Source organism: Dermacentor variabilis, chromosome 11 (genome assembly GCF_050947875.1).
Source record: "Dermacentor variabilis isolate Ectoservices chromosome 11, ASM5094787v1, whole genome shotgun sequence".
Classification (NCBI taxonomy): domain Eukaryota; kingdom Metazoa; phylum Arthropoda; class Arachnida; order Ixodida; family Ixodidae; genus Dermacentor; species Dermacentor variabilis.
In genome coordinates this window covers 7,627,428-7,648,501 of record NC_134578.1, presented here as the reverse complement: position 1 = coordinate 7,648,501, position 21,074 = coordinate 7,627,428, and the positions used below count along the sequence as shown (strand labels likewise).

Below are 21,074 nucleotides of genomic sequence, written 5' to 3'. Positions count from 1 at the left end.
GCAAAAGTTTCTCTTGCAAAACTCAATTAGCTCTTTTCACACTATCCGTGACACCAATGTATAAACTGATGCAATCTTTTTGGATTTTTCAAAGGCATTTGATAAAGTATCCTACCGACATTTGCTACTAAAACTTCTACTGTTGAACTTGGACCCTATTGTTCTAACCTGGATAAAGGAATTTTTGTCTAATCACACACAAATGGTTTTAGACAACAATAACCTGTCAAGTCCCCTCCCAGTAACCTCTGGCATGCCCCAAGGATCTGTTCTTGGTCCCCTGGTATTTGTAATATATATTAATGATTTACCTCAGTGTGTCTCCTTTAATATACGCATGTTTGCAGACGACTGTGTAATCTACCGCTCTATCAATAACTCCTCTGACCATACTGCTCTCCAAAGTGATCTTAATAGTGCTTTAGAATGGTGCAGAAACTCGCTGATGACCCTTAACGCCAACAAATGTAAATTCGTGTCCTTATCCCGCCGTTGAAACCCTTTCTTCTTCCCATATACAATTGATACTAGAACCAGTACAATCCTACAAATATCTAGGTGTAACCCTATCTCACGATTTGTCCCCTTGGTGCGCACATGTCACTAGCATTTACATGTCACTAGCAGCTAACAAAACCTTAGGCTTTCTAAAACGGAATCTATGGCACGTCCCACCAGATGTAAAATTACTAGCATATAAGTCACCTGTGAGGCTGAAACTGGAATACACATCAGCCATCTCGAATCCGCATCAAGCATATCTCACCGACGCATTAGAATCAGTTCAAAATCGTGCTTAGATTCATTCATACCTCATACTTGTAGGACGTCAGCGTTTGATGTCTGTAATCAGAATCCGGCTTGTAAATGCATTCATGTCGACGTCACATTTCCACAAGTTCTTTTCGTCCCTTAATCAAAAGCCTTGCATCACAGCAGCAGCATGTATATCTCATCGCATCAGCCATCCACTTCAAGCAGCATGCCCACGTGCACGGACTAACAACCTTCACAGCCTCCTTTTTCTTCTGTACCACCACAGACTGGAACGGCCTTCCCATTAACTTCGCTACTACCACTTGTCCATCTTCGTTCACAGAACTTGTAACCGACCATTTCGTTAAATATTTATTTCTCACAATGTTTTCGCTGTTTTATAAAAACCCACCCCTTATTTAATGCCCCTGCGGGGGACTTTTAAGGTGATAAACTCAATTGAACTGAAATTCACGAGGGGGAGGGCTGAGTGGTTGTGGGGCTAAATAAGAGGCCCCGAGTTAGTGCACTCTTTTATCAAGGCCAGAGTAAGGCAGATTCACGTGCCTTTGGCTATGTCCCATGCAAGTCGATTCGGCAGGCTTCTTGAAATTTCAGACCCTACGTTCTGGACTGGACAAACTGCCGTGATGCCAGTCGCACCATGTGCCCGACTTATTCATTGCCACAGGAGAGGCACATAATGTTTGTGCCACGGTTGATGCAGATTGTTTGGTACTGGAAAAAAGAACAAAAAAACAAGAAACAAATCCGAGGATGCCTATGAGCTCTTATTACGAGTTGTGAATGTGAAAGCATTAAAGTGCAATTGATCCCAAGGGAAGGGAAGCGTAGCAGGGGGTGGCAGAAAGTTAGGTGGGCGGATGAGATTAAGAAGTTTGCAGGCATGGCATGGCCACAATTAGTACATGACCGGGGTTGTTGGAGAAGTATGGGAGAGGCCTTTGCCCTGCAGTGGGCGTAACCAGGCTGATGATGATGATGATCACTGCTGAGCTGTCGCTTGAGTTTTGTGCCGCAAATAATGTTTGGGGAGTTTTAATTGCTGTGGGGTATATGTTATCGAGTTTTGTGATTAAATTGGTGAGGGTTATTTTTTTCTTGTACAGTGTCTACATTAGCATGTTGGCTGTAGACTGGATTCATTTAGATGATATTGCTGGGAAATCAAGGCCACTGCGTGCCACGGACATCCTGCATGACGACAGATCGAGGAAGCAGCAGTGGTCGCTTAGGCAGGCAGGCGTGCGCAGCAGCTAATTAAGCGAGAGTGAGGCCGATGACAACCCATCTTGCCCCGCAGCGCCGTATCTGCATAGAATAAAGAAGTATTTGCTCCGTTGCAACAATTCCCTCTACCCTAACGCATCACTGGTGCGCTATCGTGTCAGCACGTGTTCCGTTTCGCCCGCTCAGCTCCGTCGAGGCTAGGTGAAGTGCACTTGCGACGTAGTTGGTTCTTTATTCTATGACATGGCGTCGCAGCCAATGGTAAGGTGCGTTTTGCTGCTACAGACGCCGCCGACTTTTTCGCTCTGTGGGCAATTTGATGCTTTTGTATTAAAAAAAGAAAAAAAATGCACGCTAGCATGGATATGTCAACTCTCTTTTTACAAAGCACTACTTCCTTTTGATCGTGTTCTGACACCTTCAACTGACTCCAGTGTATTCATCAGTTGAAGGCCTTTCAAATGCTGCCTGCCATAGCCCTTGACGCTTCAGTTATAGCTAATTGTTGGGCACATTTTGTTATGAACTGCCTTGAGTTTCCATGCTTGATCAGAGTGGAACAAGAGCTGGGGCAATCGGTGCAAAATCAAACAATTGCACTGGTGAGCAAATCAGTGAAACGCGGTTTTACATAAGTAGGAGGAAGCAAAGACTGCGCGAACGTGTACGCAAAAAAACAAAAAAAAAAAAAACCGGCATTACTTTGCGAATGCAGGCACCGGTGGGATTCGAACCCACGATCTCCTGTTTACTAGACAGGCGCTTTAACCAACTAAGCCACGGCGCCGACGGACCGGATTGCAAAAATAACCTATTATGTACAATTAGCTTCGCATGATTTTTTAATGATAAATTTTTGATGATCCGTAGTTTTTGGCATGTTGTCTCAGCTATTATCTTCGGTTTACAAACCAAGTTGTGTCTGTGTCGAAAATTTTAGGATCGGCAAACGTCTTTATTTTATGCACCGTGGACGTTTAGTTGCATGTGTCAGCACCAAGTAGCACAGCTAGTGTTGCACGGTTGTATGGGTGACTGCGCATACCCACCGTCGTGAATTTTTCCTTCCCAATATATATAAAGCGTCGATTGTCTCACTAGAGTCACTCTACTCAATGTAGCACACGCAGGGTACGCAAGGACGCAGCAGCCAGTCATGCAACTGGCAGCTATCGCCAAAAGCCATATGCAAAAGCCTCGTCAATCCATGCCAAGCCAATCGTTCCGCGTGTGAAAGCTGTGAAAGAGCGTCACAGCGCATAGAATAAAGCATAGCAGCGTTCGTAAACATCCGACCAGTGTGATCTAATATCGTATTTCTGCCGCTTGTCAGCGTGGGTCAGCACTGTCGGGAACAAGAGCGGTGCAGCATTAATAGCATTTGATCACCACAAAACTTGAACAAGCGCGTCATGACTGTGCGACGGAGATCTTCCATCAATCGGTAGCAGCTGAGCGACAGCGGCATCTCCGAGGGCGCAGCGTCAAGGGCAAGTGAGTAGCCGCAGTCTTGGGCAGCCCGGGGTCGCATGGCTACTCAGCGTGCCGGACTTTGTCATTTGGGAACGGAGGTCGGCATTCTCCGCGTGCTTGTGCGTACCGTTTTCAATCGGTTGCCTCCGGAGAGCGGCTTGGGCCGAGTGCGCAAGCTGTGTCGCACCCTTCGGCGTCTTCTGCGGTCGCGACGGCCGTCAGATGACTCGCTGGTGGCCCAGGCCCTCGCGGACTGCGAGTTAGCGGCGGCGTACATAATGCAGCGAATGCGAAAAGGCCACCAGCTTGAGACACTTCTGCTACTTCTCGCTTCCACTGCGCGGGCACGTAGCCTTGTCCAGTGGCTAGTCGAGAAGCGACAGGGCGAGCAGGACGGCGTGTCCAAGCTAAAGCGCCTGTACCGCCGCTTGCTCAAGAAAGGCTGCAAGAAACCCGTCTTGTTAAAACGAACGTGCCTACGCGCACTGCGTTCCGTCCGCGCGGGCCGCAGTAGCGTCGCTAAGGAGGCACGAAAGATGCGCTCTGTGTGTGAGCCGGCGAGCATTGCGTGATGGGAGGGATCTGAAGCTTGTTCCCACCAGCCCTCCAAACTGTTGTTGCAGTGTCGTGGCGAAGGTTTATGCCGGGGTACGCTACGGTGATCACCACTGGCTGGATGGCGTTCATCTACTGGGGCTGGCTCAAGATCGCCCGGAACGACTTGTTCGTGCCTGTCGAGGAGAGGCAGCCCGCACCGCACGAACTGCTGATCAGCTTCCTATCTAGGCAATGGAACAGCTCCGAATCGGCAACGCAGAGCGGCGACAATGAGAATAAAGAGCGGAAGGAAGCGTGTTTCTGTGGTCACTCTTTTTATTGCTCCTGCGTCCTGTCTTCGTCTGGCAGGCTAAGTCCGTGCGCCTGCAGCGCACACTGCACTTGGACGCGGGTCTCGCGCACTTGCGCTGCGCCCGCGCGGCCTGCCAGCAGGTCTCGCTCGAGCTGTACCAGTCGGCCGGTCAGTTCAGTCAGCTCTGACCGATCGCCGCCTTCGGCGAAACTGCACGCACCCCTGGAAAGATAATTACTGCTGGATTTGCTGCATCACGGAAAAACGCCAAATTAAAACTTGATGAACGAAGGACACGACGGCTTGCGTTTAGTCCGTGCTAGTCCTGTATCGACGTTAAGCGCCGCAGTAGTCGGCGGGAACTGACCGAACCAGGCCTCTCCAGACAGCGACTTGGCGAAGCAGCTGGAATCCCTCGCGGAACCCCTGGTCGAAACCGGCCTGCAGTGCGCGCTCTTTTCCCTCGGCCAGGCCGTCGCGAAGCCCGTCCTGATCCCGCGCTGCCTGCAACCGCTGCCACTCGACGTCCGCGAGGCGGGCTTCCCAGTCGTCTTCGTCCATCGTGGTCACCGTCATCGTCGTTTAGCCATTGCAGCTTACAACACTGAGCTCGAAAGTACGCGGACTATTAGATCATCCGCAGACTCCGATTCTCCGCAGGGAGGTAGCTCCCTGGCTCCCTATTGCATACTATTGCCATAGAATAAACAAAGCTATTGCACATTCCGAAAACGGCTACCTTACTTTCTTAAATTGGATTGGATTGATTCGATGGATGGATGGATAGATGGCGGCTATACCCTTTGTAACGGGCGGCGGCTTGCGCCACCTAGCCTTTTGCTCTCCCTCCTATTTTTCTTTCTTTCTTTATATCTTCTCCTTAAACTAGTTTTCACTCCCCTCCTCCCCCCAAAATACCTAACTAAAGAAGTATAGGAAACATTATCTCCCCGATTTATGGTATTATCTCTCCCTTGACTTCCTCCCCCAATCCTCTAGCCTCCCCTTCGTTACTGCCACGCTTTTCTCGTCTATTTGCCCTCGTTCCCCGGGAAAACCCAATGCCCCTTCCATATCTACCACTGTTCCCTCTGCCAGAGTCGGGCGAAGGTCTGTGCATCTCAGCACTATATGCTCTGTGGTGTCCATTTCGGCTCCGCAAGCTGTGCACCAAAGGTCCACGTCTTCAAATTTAGCCCTGTATGTTTTCGTTCTCAAAACCCCCGTCCTAGCTTCGAATAATAGTGAGCTGCCCCGCGAGTTATCAAATAAGAGCTGTCTCTTAATCTCCTGTTTTTGTGACCTATACATAGATAGCGCTGGCTTTCCGAGCATTTTTTCTTCCCACATTTTTCTTTCCGCCTCCTTCACCTCCTTTCCCACACTAGAACAGTGGTGATGTCGATGAGCCTTAGAAGAAGTGTTCAGAGCCTACTAAATTGTCGATGTGACAGGGAGTAAAACGTCTCGCATGTCTTTACAATCATAAAAAGCCAAAATTGTACGCCGCTCCAGAAAAAATAACATAATAAATAAAAAGCTGTGTCTTTATTTTCTGGCCACTCGCATGATGGCGGCTAGGAACGGCGCCCATTTGAAAACAATGGTGGTCATATTAGATTCTTGCTTGGGCGAGGTGGGCGGAGAAAGCCTTTAGTTTCTTGGTACACAACATAACACAGTCAATAAAACAAGGCCTGCCTTCCTACGGCTGCGTTTCGGCTACGGAGTAGGCGAGAGTAGCATAGATAACCGCACCTATTCATTGTCGAATTCAAATGGAAGATTCGGAGCGGGTGACTACTAGCGACCATTCCGCGAGCGACCGACTGCGGCGTAGAGCGGCGCCTCCAAATCCGCAATTGGAACATAAGTGCTGCCGCCAGAGCAAGTTTGCACCTGTGCACACCATGCAGCCACAGAACATGCAGCTACCCGCATTATACTTGCGTGCCGATTCGTCTGCGCCTCCGCCCCCCAGCGGCGGCTTCTCCGTGATGCATAGCGCCGCACGCACGACACTGTAGTGACGTAGAAACAGGCAGCAATACAAGCACCGACCAACAATGGAAGATGTTATTTCCTAAAAGGCAGGGTAGAAGCAAATGTGCAAACTTTTACAAAACTTTTGAAAAAGCTTTTACAAATTGCTGACTCCCACATTGCAGCTTTGCACAAAAGGGGACACTTTAGAAGATAACATCTAGAGGGACAATTGAAACTACAAAGTACAAAAAACCTGCCATGGTTGCTTAATGGCTTCGGTGTTGAGCTGCTAAACACGAGGTCGCGGGATCAAATCCCAGCGCCGGCCGCCGCATTTCGATGGGGGCGAAAGGCAAAAACATCCATGTACTTAGATTTAGCTGCACGTTAATGTAACCCAGGTGGTCAAAAGTAATCCACAGTCCCCCACTACAGTGTGCCTCATAATCACGTCATGGTTCTGGCACATCACACCTCACAATTATTTCTTTTTTAAGTGTGAAAAGCTTAATTATATCACAAGGGGACGGGGCAAGCGGATATGTGAAGAGGTCAACAGGAGATGAATCTAACGGGACATGCAGTGATGGCACTGTTGTGAACACAGTGCTGAGTGCCGGGATTCTAGAAAGCTACAGGGCACTGTCAAACTCGAAGGTGGGTACGAAGGGAAACCACCCTCTCTAGCAGAAAGCGTGGCTGGCACAGCACAGACATGGCTTTGAAGTAGAGGCGTGCGGAGGCGGCAGACTCCATAGTCAGAGCTATGCTTCCCATCACTTGTTGCCACAGTTACGCTTCAGCCACTGTAGTTACACTTTCGTTGTAGTAGTTGTAGCCTAGTAGACTGTATTGCAACAATCTTTGTTTCCATGACCTTCCTGGAGATGAAGATAACACAACCGACACCAACAGTTAGCCTTCTGATATCGTCAAGCGTGAGTGGGGTTAGTCAGAGCAAACGCAGCGAGTAATGTTTGTTTCACGTATGCAGTAGTATCCTGACATCATGGCGAGTAAGGATATGATTCAAGCTATGCTAGTACTTACAGCCCCCTCTCCTCAAACCACTCTATCCTTACAAATCACACGCAGCTGCTCATTGAGGAGCAGCAAACGACATTCTCAATGTAACCGACTGCTTTTGGCCTCATGGCAGGAAGCCAAAACAATACTTCGAAGGCTTGCTTGAAAGCACTGGCTTCAGCGTCACAGTCAGGATCATCTCTACACTATGCAAACTTCAATAGGCACATTCAGAGGTACTGCTCAAGTAGCATGAGCAAAAGCGCACAATGCGGTATAGCTGCATTCATTGCATCCGTCGATATTGGTGTAAACGTAGGCCTAGAAGTGTTTTGGCAAGAAACAAGAAATACATCAGTCAAAAGTTCAGGTCTGCTTCGCTGATTTTGGCACAGCAGTTTTGATTGCTCCCACGTAGTGATATCGCCTCTGTGCTCTAAATCTGCCAGTAGAAGACTAATATGGTGCTCTCGATCTGCCATTGGAAAAGACTTGCTCCAAAAAGAGCAGAAAATGTTGCTCTGGACGTACTTTGAATCTGCCATTGCAATTCGCTACAACACATAGCTTCACTACAAACAAGGCTTCACACCTGGAATGCAGGCTGAAATCAAGTTGCACAGCATATGTGTGCCTGTTCAACCAATGTAATGCATTGAGATAATTCCATGTTGCACAGCTCTGATAGAAAAAATTAAAATGTTTTTCTGATGCCGTGGTCTAGAAGTTTCCACTCGACTGTACACTGGATTGGTTGCACACATGCTACGAAAGCATATTTCCTCGCGGCACTAGGGGTTTTAAAAATTTTGCTAATGATTGTCCTTTAACTGTCGGGTTTTCTTTTTTTTTTCAGCTTCTCAACCTCTACCATGTTATTTTTTCCATACGTTTATTCAGTTCTACAACACTACTTTTGTCCACGTTCTAAAGTATTCGTCAACAGTTCACAAATTTCTTCATTTGTCAAAGCATGGATGGACAAGCCACGCCAACTCGCCATCTGCCCTACCAAAACGAATCGACAAGAAACTGAGAAATGTGCTCTACCTGCCATGAGAGTTTTATCTACAAATTTTGTGTTTAGCCGACATCATAATAGATGCAAACTGGTCTTCAACATTATTTTTTGGACACGTTGCTTGGAGAGGGGTAAGGATCCAGTGAACTTGCAAAGTGAGAATGCTTGTGAGTAGCAGGAAGTGTGTGAAGATTGGTTTCAGAGTTATCTTGGGGATGGCAGTGTAAGGGTTAATGCAAGGAAACATTACTTTGTGACGACTAGTCCAAATGATCCCCACTTCCGGAGGCAGCGCTCAGGGGTAGTAAATTGTTGACGAGTGCCATCGCCCCCTGGATGTTGCAGACGTGGCGCACAAGGAGCAGCCAGAGTGTGGCACAGGTCTACGGTAGATGTGGCCCAGCTCTCCCAGGCGCAAGGCATGGACGAGGCTATAGTAATGCATGTGGTAGTGGTGCACGAGGGGAGGGACATTCCCAATACGTGTGTACCACGTTAGGATGCTGCCCACAGACCTGACAGATGGAGTGCCCAGGTTGCTCAATGTGATGAATGACTGTGTTATTAATGCAAGGAGGCAAGCAATTTAACGGCAGGCGTTTATTCAAGCGTTTATTCCTATGTACAAACACACTAGTGGCTCAGTAGGGCCTGCTGGCCTGCTGGTCGACAGCTTGCACACACTGGGCCATGGTGGGCGACGCCCTGCTGATGACGTCCGTCATGTAGAAGTCGCGCAGTGCCAGCAGCTGCGGCCTTAGGGGTTCCTGTAGGGAGAGTTCCGTCTTGCCAGCCTTAACACTGCTATCCTCCTCGGGAACGAGCAGCTCCTGGCGCTCCCCATAACGTGTCAGGTGTGGTGCGACCTCATTCATGCGACCCCGCACCTCACTCAGGTTGTCATAGGGCAGGGGCACTCCTACCACTTCTGACAAAGCACGAACAACCTGCGGCAGCCAATCACCCTCCCACTGTATCATTTGCTGCAATTCGACCCACACTTTCCTTGCTTTAATGCTAAACCAGCATGAGGTCACAAGGACACAAGACAAAAGCGATGCAGCACAGTCCTGAACTAATTGAAGCTTTATTCTGATGCACATCTGAATGAATATTGACAATGGTATAGAAGCAAAGTGAAAAAAGATAAACTAAAATCAGAAAGTACAAGACAAGGCAGATATTGCATGTGCTGTCTTGTCTTGCACTTTCTGATTTTGGTTTTGATCTTTTTCCACTTTGTTCCGATACCATTATCAATATTTATTCAGATGCATATCAGAATAAAGATTCAGTAAGTTACAGTGCTATGTTGCGTCACCTTCATCTGATGTCCCTGTCTCCTAAAGCTGATCTCATCATGGAAAGTCAACAACACCAATGTAATGTGTTAGCTATAATCACGACCGTCACAATGTAAACTGACAGTGTGCATACACTCATACTGTAATTTTTATTATCAGTTGGCATCAGCCTAGCTGAAAGACTTGTCTGCCACCTAGACTGAAGTTTGTTGGTATCAGCATTATATTAGCAGTGGTGTTATGTCGACCTAGTGTGACAGTGCATTTATGTGCGATGTTACTAAAACAAATATGCATTTGTGTGGGTAGAAAAAAAAAAAGGTGACGTAACTGTGCTGCCACATACAAAACAACTTATACCCCTGCCAAACAGCACGTGTAATATCATTCACAACAAATGAGATTACGTCTTAATGCCATTTGTTGGTTCTACATGGGCATAATGAATGACATTCACAGCTAATGGCATTCGCCAAATGAATGAGTTTCTCAAACTCATGCAAGTGCGACTCATACGTGGGAAGACCACCTCACCGATTTGCGAAGGGCGAAGCACAACCTGAAATTATACATCTCGATTGCCAAGTGCCTGCGTGCGCAAGGTACCGATCAACAATTGCGTACGCCATTTTGTATACCCGTGTAGACGGGGAATGCAAGACTGCAATGACATTCAGTACGACTGTCATTTACTGTGAATGACATTAGACGTGCCATGTGACAAGAGGTATTAGTTTACTGGTGTAATAAATACTAAATTTTCCAACACATATAGTATTCATCAGTAAGGATGCACGACTAGTTTTTGTTTACAGATGCAGGGTCTGTTTCATTTCAACACACACATCACAAGTAATGGATCAAAATAATAAAACAAGGACAATATAAAGGCAAAAGAAGGACTAAAAGCACCATAGAAATCAAGCTTTGAAATGCCAGCAGTGTAGGGATTTGCCTTCAGCAGTTTCATTTCTCTAATGAAGGCTGTTGGATAACACTGTCACCATGGCTACACTCCGTTTCATGCTTAGCAGGCAATGCTGCAGAAGCTATGCAAATAGTGCACAAATACTTCATGTATTGCAACTACAACTTGTGGATGTAAGGCTATGTGAAATAACATATTTGTCATGCATCTTGGCGCTTCCGATATGCTACATACTAGACAGTTTTAGTTTCACGTACGTAGAGCTCTTACGTGTGAGCAGTGCGCCTGCGCAGAACGCAAAGCGTTTGCGTGAGTCTCACGGACGTACGTGAGACTCAAAAGTTTGCGTGCGTTCCTTGCGCACGTAGAGAGCTCCACGCGGCGGTCTCGCGAGATCTCTAACAAATGAGAGCATATGGCAGCCAAACACACCGAGAAGGTAGCTCCGCGCCTTTGTTTTTCTAAAAGCGACTTGGATTTTTTGCTAGACGTAAGGGAGTGCAACACTTTCGAGGACAACATGCGGTATAGCACTTCTATGCATTGCGAAGCTCCGATCAGCACAAGAACACACTTTTACATGTTTTGCGTGCCAATCCCACTCGACTGGCTTGGCTTTGATTTGTCTTGGATGTCAATGGCTGCAGCAGTGTTTATACGTGGCGATAGATGGCGACACATGGTCGCTTTTGACGTGCGTCGCGTACGTCACGTACGTGTAGCTAAAAGCGTTTCAGGTGCAGGGCGCGTATGGTATGTAGAGCTTTCACATTTGTGTGCGTGAAGTCTCTGCGTACGTGTAACTAAAACTGTCTACTATGTTTTAGTCGCGAGTGCCAGCGGTGCACTGTGGCCGCTGGTCACAAAACTGTCTCTCTACTTGTCCAGTCAAACAAGTTCTCAGATCTGCGATGTCTTGCATGTAATAATCGTGTTATATTTTGCAACATAAAGGTGTGGAACTTAATGCTGCATTAAATTACATAATGTATACCTATATCTTTCTTGCATGTGAGAGAAGTCTATGTATCCTTAGTAGTGCTGCCTTAGTAACGGAATATAGGAATCTCACCTTCCAATCCTCACGAGCCAAGCCGGGAGGGGTGACAGCAGGCAGCGTTTGCTGAGCACGCCCTTCCGTGTTCACATAAGTGGCCTGCTTTTCTGTGTAGGCTGCACCAGGTAGCACCGCATCTGCCAACTCAGCTCCTCGGTCACCGTGATGACCCTAGACCAGAGGAACCGAACGAATTCAGGTCGACAACTCGATAACTCCCACAACCAAGTAGGCGACGTAGCTTTCCTAAAAGCAGCCGAATACAAGCGGAACGTTTATTTCATCTATGAACTCGACCCAAGCAAGCAGCGTGACCAAATCAGAGTGCACATGTTCTTTTGTGCTTTCATGCATGTTTACATAGATGGCTCAATTTGTTAAAAACTCCCAAAATAGATGGTCGGAAACTAATTTATCACTGTTGCTTACAGCATCAGCTTGAAATAAGCAATGATAGTGATACAATAATATAAAAATAACAAAGGCTTCAATCCCAAAACGTGTTCGATCTTACAGTTAAAAGCCAACTGCAATGAAATGCAAGACCACTTAAAATGCCTACTTTCAGACAGTGTAGATACACAGCCGCCTCTGTGCAAAATTTTACATTTGAAATACTAGTGGATGCGTCACAAAAAGCTGGCAAAGGTATATGGTTTTAATACCACAACTGGGAGAAAAATTTACCACCATCACCACTTGCTGGAAGTGACTGGCACGATTTGCGATGTTAGGTGAAGGCAGTGGCTGTTTGTTGGCTGTGTGCTGAAAAATCTTGGCGGTGACATGCTCAGGCTTACATCATATCCGCTGATTACCAGGTGCATTTATCATCTACTTAGCTGCTAATGAAAATTTAGACATTGGCCATCCCTGCACCTTTGCCAAGATCGCTTTAATGCTAATATATTACTCATATAGAGCTATTTTAGCCAAATTGCAATTTTGTTGCAGTTGGCCTTTAGAGCAGGCGTTATGTGGACAAGGAAAGAAGCTTGCCTGGTAGACAATAAAGCAGTTGGCAGGCAGGTCTTCCCGCGTCACGGCACCCTCATCAGCACCGAACAGATACAACACAGACGGCTTGGCCTGGCGGGCACTGTCGGGGCCCGGCCAGTACCCCAGGTCCAAGGCTGCTCCTTGGCTGGCCGTCCGCTGTAGCACGTTGAGAACCCGCCAGCCAGGCTCGGCACTCTTAGCCTGCCGAGCCACCTGACGTGCCAGTGACAGCACGGCCGCTCCGTCGGAGCGCTGCAGTGGAACGCTGCCGACCAACACCAGGGGGCGCTGGGCTTGTGACAGGGTCTGGCAAGGAAAAAAGGCCACGAGGCTTAAGTTGAAGTTTATCAGCCGAAGTAAGGTAAATGCAAGAACTGTACATAAGGAGCATCTATATCCGCAGCATCAAGCTTTCCCTTATAAATATTTTACTAGTGGCTACACCAGGTTACCAGCTTCGTAGTGTCTAACTGGGAAGACTTGAAAACTGAATAGTGAAGTGGACAACTATTAATTATACAATTGTACACCATCACTGCTGTTTTGTCGTTGATAAGTAGGTTTGGCAGCATGACTTGATATTTATTAAGGAAGGGCCTAGTAGGGCCTGCCAACTTGCTCGAAAAAAAAAAATATTGCTTTTGCAGCTGCTTTAAGCAGCTACAGTAGAACCCCACTGATGCAGTTTTCAAGAAACTGCTGAAAGAAGACAGCTTTGCGTCCACATATAATTAAGGGACACATACTATGTTCCATAACAGTGGCCCCTTTCCGCTCTTAATATGCTTCACCGCATGAGCTCACATTAAGGAACAGGCAAAAAATGCAACCATGCCGTGACAAGCTTATTTGGACTGACCATCACATACTGCTGGCATTTCATAATTCCAAATTTGCCTCTGCACCACATAATTCATGTGACCACTGCATTCTACTACATCGCAACATGCAGGAACATTACAAAATACATAGGAGTCAATGGGCTTTAAGTCAGGACCGCAAAAATGTGACATAGCAGCAGGGAAGACACAACAGCGACACCCGCATCAATAGGGTTCCACTGTGCTGTATATATGGCCCAGTGCAACTGCAAGCAGACAGCTAATAAAAAGAACCACTGAAACTGAACATCACAGACAGGTAAAAGTTATGAACCAGGGGCTGAATTCACAATAGTTCCATTTGTAAACAATCTTGTAATTGGCCAGCCAATGTTGATACAAATTTCAATATACAAGTTTTCTGATGTGTATTCTTATGACATGCCTTGTGAATGGGAGTGCAGTTTTGTGTATAGGTAATGCAAAATTTCAACAAAATGAATGAAAGCTTTTATCAATAATAATTGGCATTAAGAGATGAAAGGCACCTATTCTTCGCTATTAGTATTGATTTCCAAGTAATAAATGTGGTCGCTAGGATTTGTCCTTGCGTTGTTCTAGATAGGCAAGATAGTAGCAACACTTGCATTCATCCATGCTAATAAACCAATATCACCACATTCAGAGCATGTGTGCAATGGCTTTGCTGGCAGCACAATGACAGAAGTTTTGTTTGTACTAACAAGTGAGCAGGTCGAGTCAGAAGTTGAGCTGACCTAGGCTTACCTGTCCGTGTTTGCATGCATCTTGCCAGGGGGGTGGGGGTGGGGAGTAAGCTAGTCAACTACCCTGCACTACAAGCCCAGTAATTGCAGGTCATGAACGGCATGCGCATTTATCAGCGTGACATAGCATTCCTGACAGTAAAGTAGCGAGCGCAGAGTTCTAATGAAAGGATACGCAAGCGAGACAGATTGCTATCACTGTTTGGAGACAAGCTATGCCCCAAGACATGTAAATGTGTTTTTCAGTATATCACAGCCGGGCATTCAAGGTACCACTAAACTGAACAAAAACTTAGCGTAGTAAACAAACATTCTGCAACAACATGGATTTAGTAGCTATTGCAATTGTGTTGAAAAGATACTGAAATGACAAGAACAACAAAAAAGGAAAGAAAGAAAGAAAGGGAAAAAAAGCCCTGCGCAGCACTTTTTACACAATGGTGCATGAAGTGATGTGCAAATAAGCCCTTTGAATAACCTTTTCTTCGTCTCTCTCTCCAGATTTTTGACTCTCACAAGCCACAGCAGCATGCACTGCGACACAATCTCAACTGCTGCACAATGAACAAAGGCTAATCTCTCAACTCTGGAAGCGTAGCAGCGAGTGTGGAAGACCGCAAATGCTCGCAGGGCCAGATGGTAGCTGCAAAACCTCACCTCACGTTTTCACCGCAAATAATTGCTACTCCCAACAATAACTACGCACCCACGTAGGACGCGATCGGTTGTTCTCTTGATACCTTGGTGTCCTGCCATGATGCTCTCATGTGCCACTTCTAATATGCCAGATCTAAATGCTTTTGGTATGACTACCTGCTTAAATATTCTGCCAGTGGCCAGGCGGTAAAGGCGATATAACAGTCCCAACGGACCCACGTTGGGCTTCCCGTCCCAACGTGGGTGCGGCCCGCGACCCCTGCCGGCCACTAAACCAAGAGTGGGTGGGGAGGGGTTCCTCAGGACACAATAAAGTTATTTTTTCCTCCTCCCAACAAGTGCATCTGTGCTCAACTGGCAGAGTGGAAATACTCCTTCCAACGCCACTACCCACATTACCTGTGGCATATGTTTGTGCATGGTTAATTCACCACTTGCTTCTTACTTTCAGGTTTTGGGTATCGTCTGTTGGTAGTGGATGTAGTTCATGCTTTCTTGCATACAAACCTTCCGTGTGTGAAAACCGAAATATCTATATTGTTTTTGTAAGCATTCAGTGCCGCAGTTTCATACTTCGAAATCTTTGCTAGATAAAGGTTGTCCGAACCAGATAAAACATTTTCTTAATAGCGTTCCCACAGTGCATGCCTGTATCAACATGTATATGTTGGATTAAAGGAACACTAACCAGAAACACTAAATCGGTGTAGAATGATAAGGCATTCTTTCAAAACTTTATTTTCGTTAATTCTTCTGTTCATTTAACCTTGTGCTGAACCCTCATGCCAGTAAGTGACGTCATCAATTTCAAAGCTTGGGTTATTGTGGTGCAGTAAATGATCCAGCAGCTTGCTAAGCTTAGTCTCAGACTCCTTTAAAATACAATGGTGGTTCATCGTCACCAATAAGGATTTAACCAGGTCCAAGCAGCTGCCATCAAAATCCACGACGTCATGGCGTGCTCGCGTGGGAACTTCGCTAAACTTCACTTCACTTTTATGCCTTTTTTGGCTTACCAAGCCACATCTCACAACAGGATTGGCCCTTCTGGTAATGCATAATTTACTGATGCAACTCAACTTATTTTTCTCTTTAAGCCATTGATTTCTGCATTTAGGCTGTGATCAAACATGCAGCCGTAGATTCTGAATAAGCTTCAAAGGCCTAAAGTTCTTTAATGTGCACATGCGTGCTTCTGAATTCCAAGTGCCACCATAAGAGCGCGGTTGTGAGCGTAGGAATTCACGGTCACCATGATCTCATGCCCAGCAACAAAAAACTGCACCAACTTAACACCGTTCCACTGATTGCTGACACACAGAGAGAGGGCGAGGTGGAGAGAGAGAGAGAAAAAAAAAAGGCTATGCCTAAAGAAGGTAGCCTAACCTTGTTTCCTAGTTCCTATCAAATCTCCCTGAATGAATTACTTTGGCTGTCAATGGCAACTATCTGAGACACTCAACTACTGTTACGATAGTTGGTTGTAAAAGGCTAGTTTGCCCAATGGACCTTTTCCACACCTATGTAAGCTGGCTGCCCTGAAAAGCTGCGGTGACGCCCAGAAATTATCATCCACACACATACTCCATTCCTGTCTGAAACGCAGAGTCCACAGGGTAAAATCTGCTGGGGCTGTCAACCTAACTCAGGTCTTTATTTCTGCTTTCTTCTCCATGCATTATTCCAAGAAATGTGGTGTTGACTTGGTGGTGTTTGGCACACTGAGGCAGCAGTTCTCTGGGACAAGGTTGCAGCTACTGTTCCTTTTCAAAGGACCCCACCACAAACAGTGGACAAAGCAGCCAAGGCAAGACAGCATTCGTTTTTTGCTTTCTCTATAAATGCACGAAGTGGGCCTGTGGATAAGAGTTCTTGGGGGTATTTGGAGCTGTGAAGGGTAGCCACCTTACAGGGATGTGGAAAAGGTCCATTACACTTGGACAGACTGATTCGGGTTGCAATTGCAGACATGTATTTTACTTATACAGGCTCACATCCTTGTTCCCCTAATGAAATCCCAGACAGTGTCTCAATGTTCAATATTGTTGGTAGCTTTAGCTGTTCATACTCAGCTGAGATGCTCCCATGTATACAATGCAAACAAGCTGCATTGTTCTCGTGGGTCTCCTGAGCAGAGCACAGCCCCAGCAGTACTCACTTTGCAGAAAGGATGCGATCCTGATGCTAGGGCCTGCAATGTGGCAGGGCTGTCACCCAGCTGCTCATAATCATAAGTGAAGTCGATGGGTGGGCCAACAGCAGCTATCTGAAGCTCGTTGTGCAGCCAATTTTTGCGGATGCGTGCGTTGAGCGTTGTGGCTTCCCAGCGTGGGTTGGCACCCAGCAACAGCACCAGATCCGCTTCATCAACAGCAGCCAGGCCCGCACTGAACAGGTAGTCTGCACGCATGTCCGCTTGTCCTGGGAACCGCTCTTCTGTGCATAGTACTTCTGCGCCCAATGTGTTGAGCAGGTCCTTGAGCGCTAACAGGGCTTCAGCATCAGCAAGGGCACCTGCCACAGCCACAATGCCTCCTGTGCCGTCTGGAGATGCAGCAGCAGCGGCAGACGAAAGGCGGGTGCCCACTGCTGACAGTGCTTCTGGCCAGGTACACGGCTGCAGCACTCCCTGCGCCATGTGTTTGACATTGTTAGTTAAAATGTCAGGGTGAGCTTGCTGGCAATTGATGGCAACTTTAAAGCGACAGCTTTCTTTAGCTACTTACTCAGGTTTTTGTGGTTGGTGGCTATTGACAGTTAATGATAACGAGAATGAGGAGGAGAAGAGTAAAGAGTGAAAGGAAAATACACATGCAGGGTATGAGGAGAGAGAGGTGCTTGATTGGTAGGCACAGGTGATGGTGTCATGCACATAGGTGTAGTAGAGAGTAAGTGAGAGGGTGTGCAAGGCCCCATCCTCCACGCCAGAAATTCTTCAGAAAAACCAGAAAACTACACCTGATTTTGTCATTTTCAATGGTTTCAGCATTTTTCTTTTTGCTACTGTACAGACTAAATACAAATGAGAAAAAAGAGCAATGCCAGCAGTCACTGCTACTTTCGGTTTCAACTGAGGTATTCATATCAGGGGAAAAGTGAAAGTCTGGGAGCATAGCATGGCCCGCGTGCTTACTGCTTACACATTGAATTACGCGTAAAAAACCAGGAGCATGCAATGGCAGACAGGCAGTGTGAATAATACCTCCGCCTTGAACACCTGACCCACCAGGAACAGCTCAGCTTCCACTTTACTTTAGTCCTTCCTTCAAGGACAGGAAGGCTGACGCACAACTTACTCACTGTATTTTAGATGTGAATGATTAAAAAGATCAAGCGCGATATAGTTTGAGTTGTTTTTGCACCAGAAGACCCGGTGTAACTCCATTTGAATAAAACTAATTTCAGTACTTCAGCCAGCTAAATCTGTTTCGAAATCACTTTGAGGCCACTTAAGCAAGAGAAGGGTAGAAATTCGGCCTTGCTGGTACGACATACTGAAAGTAAAGTGCGAAAGAACACAAACAGGTCGTGTAATGCCTCTATCCATGCATTTTCGTGCACTTTCAGCATTTAAGCAAGGCTGATGAAAAGACATCTACAAATTGGGAACTGTATAAAACGCACTTACGTGCGATGTTCAGGCTGCTCTATATATAGACGGATGATGCTGCGAGATGGCAATACCGATTGCCAATACCAAGGGCTGTGTTATCCCAGGTGCGGTAGTGTAGAAAATCCTCTTTCTGCCTTGCAAACCAGCCAATCATTCACTTCCATATTAGGCAGAGCACGGAGTTGTGGCATCAGATAAGCTTTCAAGGTCATGTGGCTTGTCAAACCCACAAGCAGAGTGCAATGTCAAATGTAGGCAGCCACATAACCCACAATGAACATAATAATAATAAATAAATACAAAGGTTTTCCTCCAGCAAGAAGTAGCATATTATTCAAGGCAATCACAGAGAAAAAAATAACATTAGAAATGCATTGGAGCCTGTAATGTCTACAGTATAATGGATGGAACATATAAACTATTCCTGAAAATAAGTACTAGTTGCTCATTCGGCTATCGAAAAAAGTGTTCGTATGCAAATTGGGCCTGTGATTCAATGAACAGCCATACACAAAAGGTGCCCTACCTTCTGGTCTCGCAGCATTGGTGTTGTGAGGCGCTGGCGGCGAAGGCCATCGCAGGCGAAGCGCGTCTTGTCCGAGATCCATTCCTCGTTGATGTCATCATTACCCCGCGGAAGCACCCGAAGCAAGTCGCCCGTCCGTGTGCTCAGAACGATATTGCTGCCCAAGCCGTCGAGTATGTCGATGCTCTCCACCTTGCGCGTCTCCCATGGCCGGGCCACAAAAGAGTATGGCTTTGATGTTAGGGCTCCCACGGGACACAGGTCAATCACATTGCCTGACAGCTCCGACATGAACATCTTCTCCACGTAGGTGCCAACCTGGGTAAGAGAACACCTTCAGCCATGGGCGAGTCGCATGACTTAAGGCAGTGAACATCACAGTGTTAGCCATATTACATGTCTCGACAAGAACTGTCTTTATCAGAGATTTTGCAAGCAGACATGTGTTTGTAAATATTTACATAAGCCCATTTGTTTTTGTCAAAACATTAACAGAGAAAAATTCACTTGTTGATATGCGAACACCTGGCAGAGGCACTAGACAGCGGCAGATTCCTCATTAGCATTGAATAATTTTCCTCGCACAGACGCAGCAGTACCGCAGAACTCGCGTGGCACCTTTTTTGTTGCAGGGTGCTTTTCTTGTCACGACGATAGGTTGCATTTTTTACCAGTACTGCTTCAGGAGGGCACATGTAACCGGCAAACAGGGCCCTCAGGAGGGCATCTGAGGTTACAATAAAGCAGGCAGCGCAGGATCTGCAGGGCACTCACGGGGCACAGGGGGGATCAAAGGAGGAAGCAGGGCGGTCCGCAGGTTGAGGCTTCCGTGTCCGGAGCGTGTCCTAACCTAAGGACGAGCCCAGGTTTTAGCTTTGGTGTTACTGTTGCCACTTTGGTGTCCTGAAGGCGCCGCCAATAATGCGAAATAATGACAAGTTGTTACAACTAGTAAATAAAAACTATTAAAATGTATAATCACGCGCAGGCATCAACTTGTGACGCAGCGCTGTAGCGCACGTGCGAGAATTATGCGACGCCAACGAGGAATCTACACTAGACAGCTTTATCCATTCAAACGAAAAAGAAAGTAAATGCACGATCTTTCCACGTTGCGTTTGAGGCGCAAAGACATGCATCATGTATTGACGGCTGCGGTGCATGTTCCAGCAGAGAGTGGGACTTGAAAAACGAAAGAAACGCCGATTGCGTGTCTTTCGAAGATAGCAGCCACAGACGATGCTGAACATGGGAAGGGATTGGAAGGCACCTGCATGTCGTTGCCACGGCCCGTGGTGCCGAGATCGTCGACGCCGGCCACCTCGCTGGCGAAGCGTATGCAGCGCGTGCACTGGATGCAGCGGGTCATGATGGTCTTGACCAGCGGTCCAACGTCCTTGTCCTCGACGGCGCGCTTGCCCGAATATTGCACGTCGGTGAAGCGGCTCCGGTCACTGCCGAAGGCCATGGACTGGTCCTGCAGGTCGCACTCGCCGCCTTGGTCGCAGATGGGGCAGTCCAGCGGGTGGTTCATCAACAAGAACTCCATGACCCCCTCGCGGGCTTTGCGCGTCATGGGCGAGTCGGTGCGGACTCGCCAGCCCTTCATCACAGGCATCGCGCACGCGGCCACGGGCTTAGGGGACTTCTCCACTTCCACGAGGCACATGCGGCAGTTGCCCGCCACGGAGAGCCGCTCGTGATAGCAGAAACGCGGGATCTCAACCCCAACCATTGCGGCAGCTTGGAGCACGGTGGTACCGGGGTCGACGAGCACGGGCCGGTCGTCAATGAAGACCTCAATTTTTTCGGGCTTCGCCTGCTGTTTCTGCTGCTGCAGGCATGCGGCAGTGCGCAGGGGAAGCGCAGTCTGTACCAGGGGCTTGAACGAGGCCCTGAGCCCCTGGTTTAGCGGCACACGAAGCATGTTTATACGGGATCGGCTCACCGGCCGACCTATCTGTGGTGGTGATGGAGGTCACATTGACTGTAGCGCCCCCTGTATTATCGCGGTTAGCATG

At 47.3% G+C, this 21,074-nt stretch overlaps 2 protein-coding genes, 1 long non-coding RNA gene and 1 other non-coding gene across 5 annotated transcripts; 1 reads left to right on the top strand and 3 right to left on the bottom strand.

Annotated features, from left to right (window-relative positions):
- Window positions 1-2,473: 2,473 nt before the first annotated feature.
- Window positions 2,474-14,773, top strand: LOC142563534 (uncharacterized). Of its 2 annotated transcripts, XR_012824326.1 has the most exons (3): window positions 3,073-3,501; window positions 4,104-5,530; window positions 14,759-14,773. It is a non-coding gene; the product is annotated as an uncharacterized LOC142563534 (long non-coding RNA). The 2 variants fall into 2 exon arrangements; XR_012824327.1 differs by lacking the exon at window positions 14,759-14,773 and having other exon boundaries at window positions 2,474-3,501; window positions 4,104-4,335.
- Window positions 2,721-2,794, bottom strand: TRNAT-AGU (transfer RNA threonine (anticodon AGU)). The gene has a single exon. It is a non-coding gene; the product is annotated as a tRNA-Thr (tRNA).
- LOC142563533 (uncharacterized) lies at window positions 4,354-4,906 on the bottom strand. Its single transcript, XM_075674082.1, has 2 exons — window positions 4,698-4,906; window positions 4,354-4,552 (listed from the first exon to the last, which is right to left on the bottom strand). Exons 1-2 carry the CDS (start codon window positions 4,904-4,906, stop codon window positions 4,354-4,356), a joined length of 408 nt encoding a protein of 135 aa, XP_075530197.1.
- ND-75 (NADH dehydrogenase (ubiquinone) 75 kDa subunit) lies at window positions 8,949-21,048 on the bottom strand. The gene is made up of 6 exons (XM_075674078.1): window positions 20,324-21,048; window positions 19,054-19,371; window positions 17,073-17,543; window positions 12,652-12,957; window positions 11,668-11,823; window positions 8,949-9,310 (listed from the first exon to the last, which is right to left on the bottom strand). The coding sequence occupies exons 1-6, from the start codon at window positions 20,978-20,980 to the stop codon at window positions 9,005-9,007; spliced, it is 2,214 nt and encodes a 737-aa protein (XP_075530193.1). The 5' UTR covers window positions 20,981-21,048; the 3' UTR covers window positions 8,949-9,004.
- Between the last annotated feature and the right edge of the window lie 26 nt (window positions 21,049-21,074).

Excerpts from the sequence above, each read along its gene's own strand:
- LOC142563533 (XM_075674082.1), bottom strand. The coding sequence starts at position 4,906 with ATGACGGTGACCACGATGGACGAAGACGACTGGGAAGCCCGCCTCGCG. Across the intron at positions 4,553-4,697 it reads GTCTGGAGAGGCCTGGTTCG|GGGTGCGTGCAGTTTCGCCG; the intron begins GTCAGTTCCCGC and ends TTATCTTTCCAG.
- ND-75 (XM_075674078.1), bottom strand. The coding sequence starts at position 20,980 with ATGCTTCGTGTGCCGCTAAACCAGGGGCTCAGGGCCTCGTTCAAGCCC. Across the intron at positions 12,958-17,072 it reads GATCGCATCCTTTCTGCAAA|ACCCTGTCACAAGCCCAGCG; the intron begins GTGAGTACTGCT and ends TTTCCTTGCCAG. Across the intron at positions 11,824-12,651 it reads ACTGCTTTATTGTCTACCAG|GGTCATCACGGTGACCGAGG; the intron begins GCAAGCTTCTTT and ends CCTCTGGTCTAG.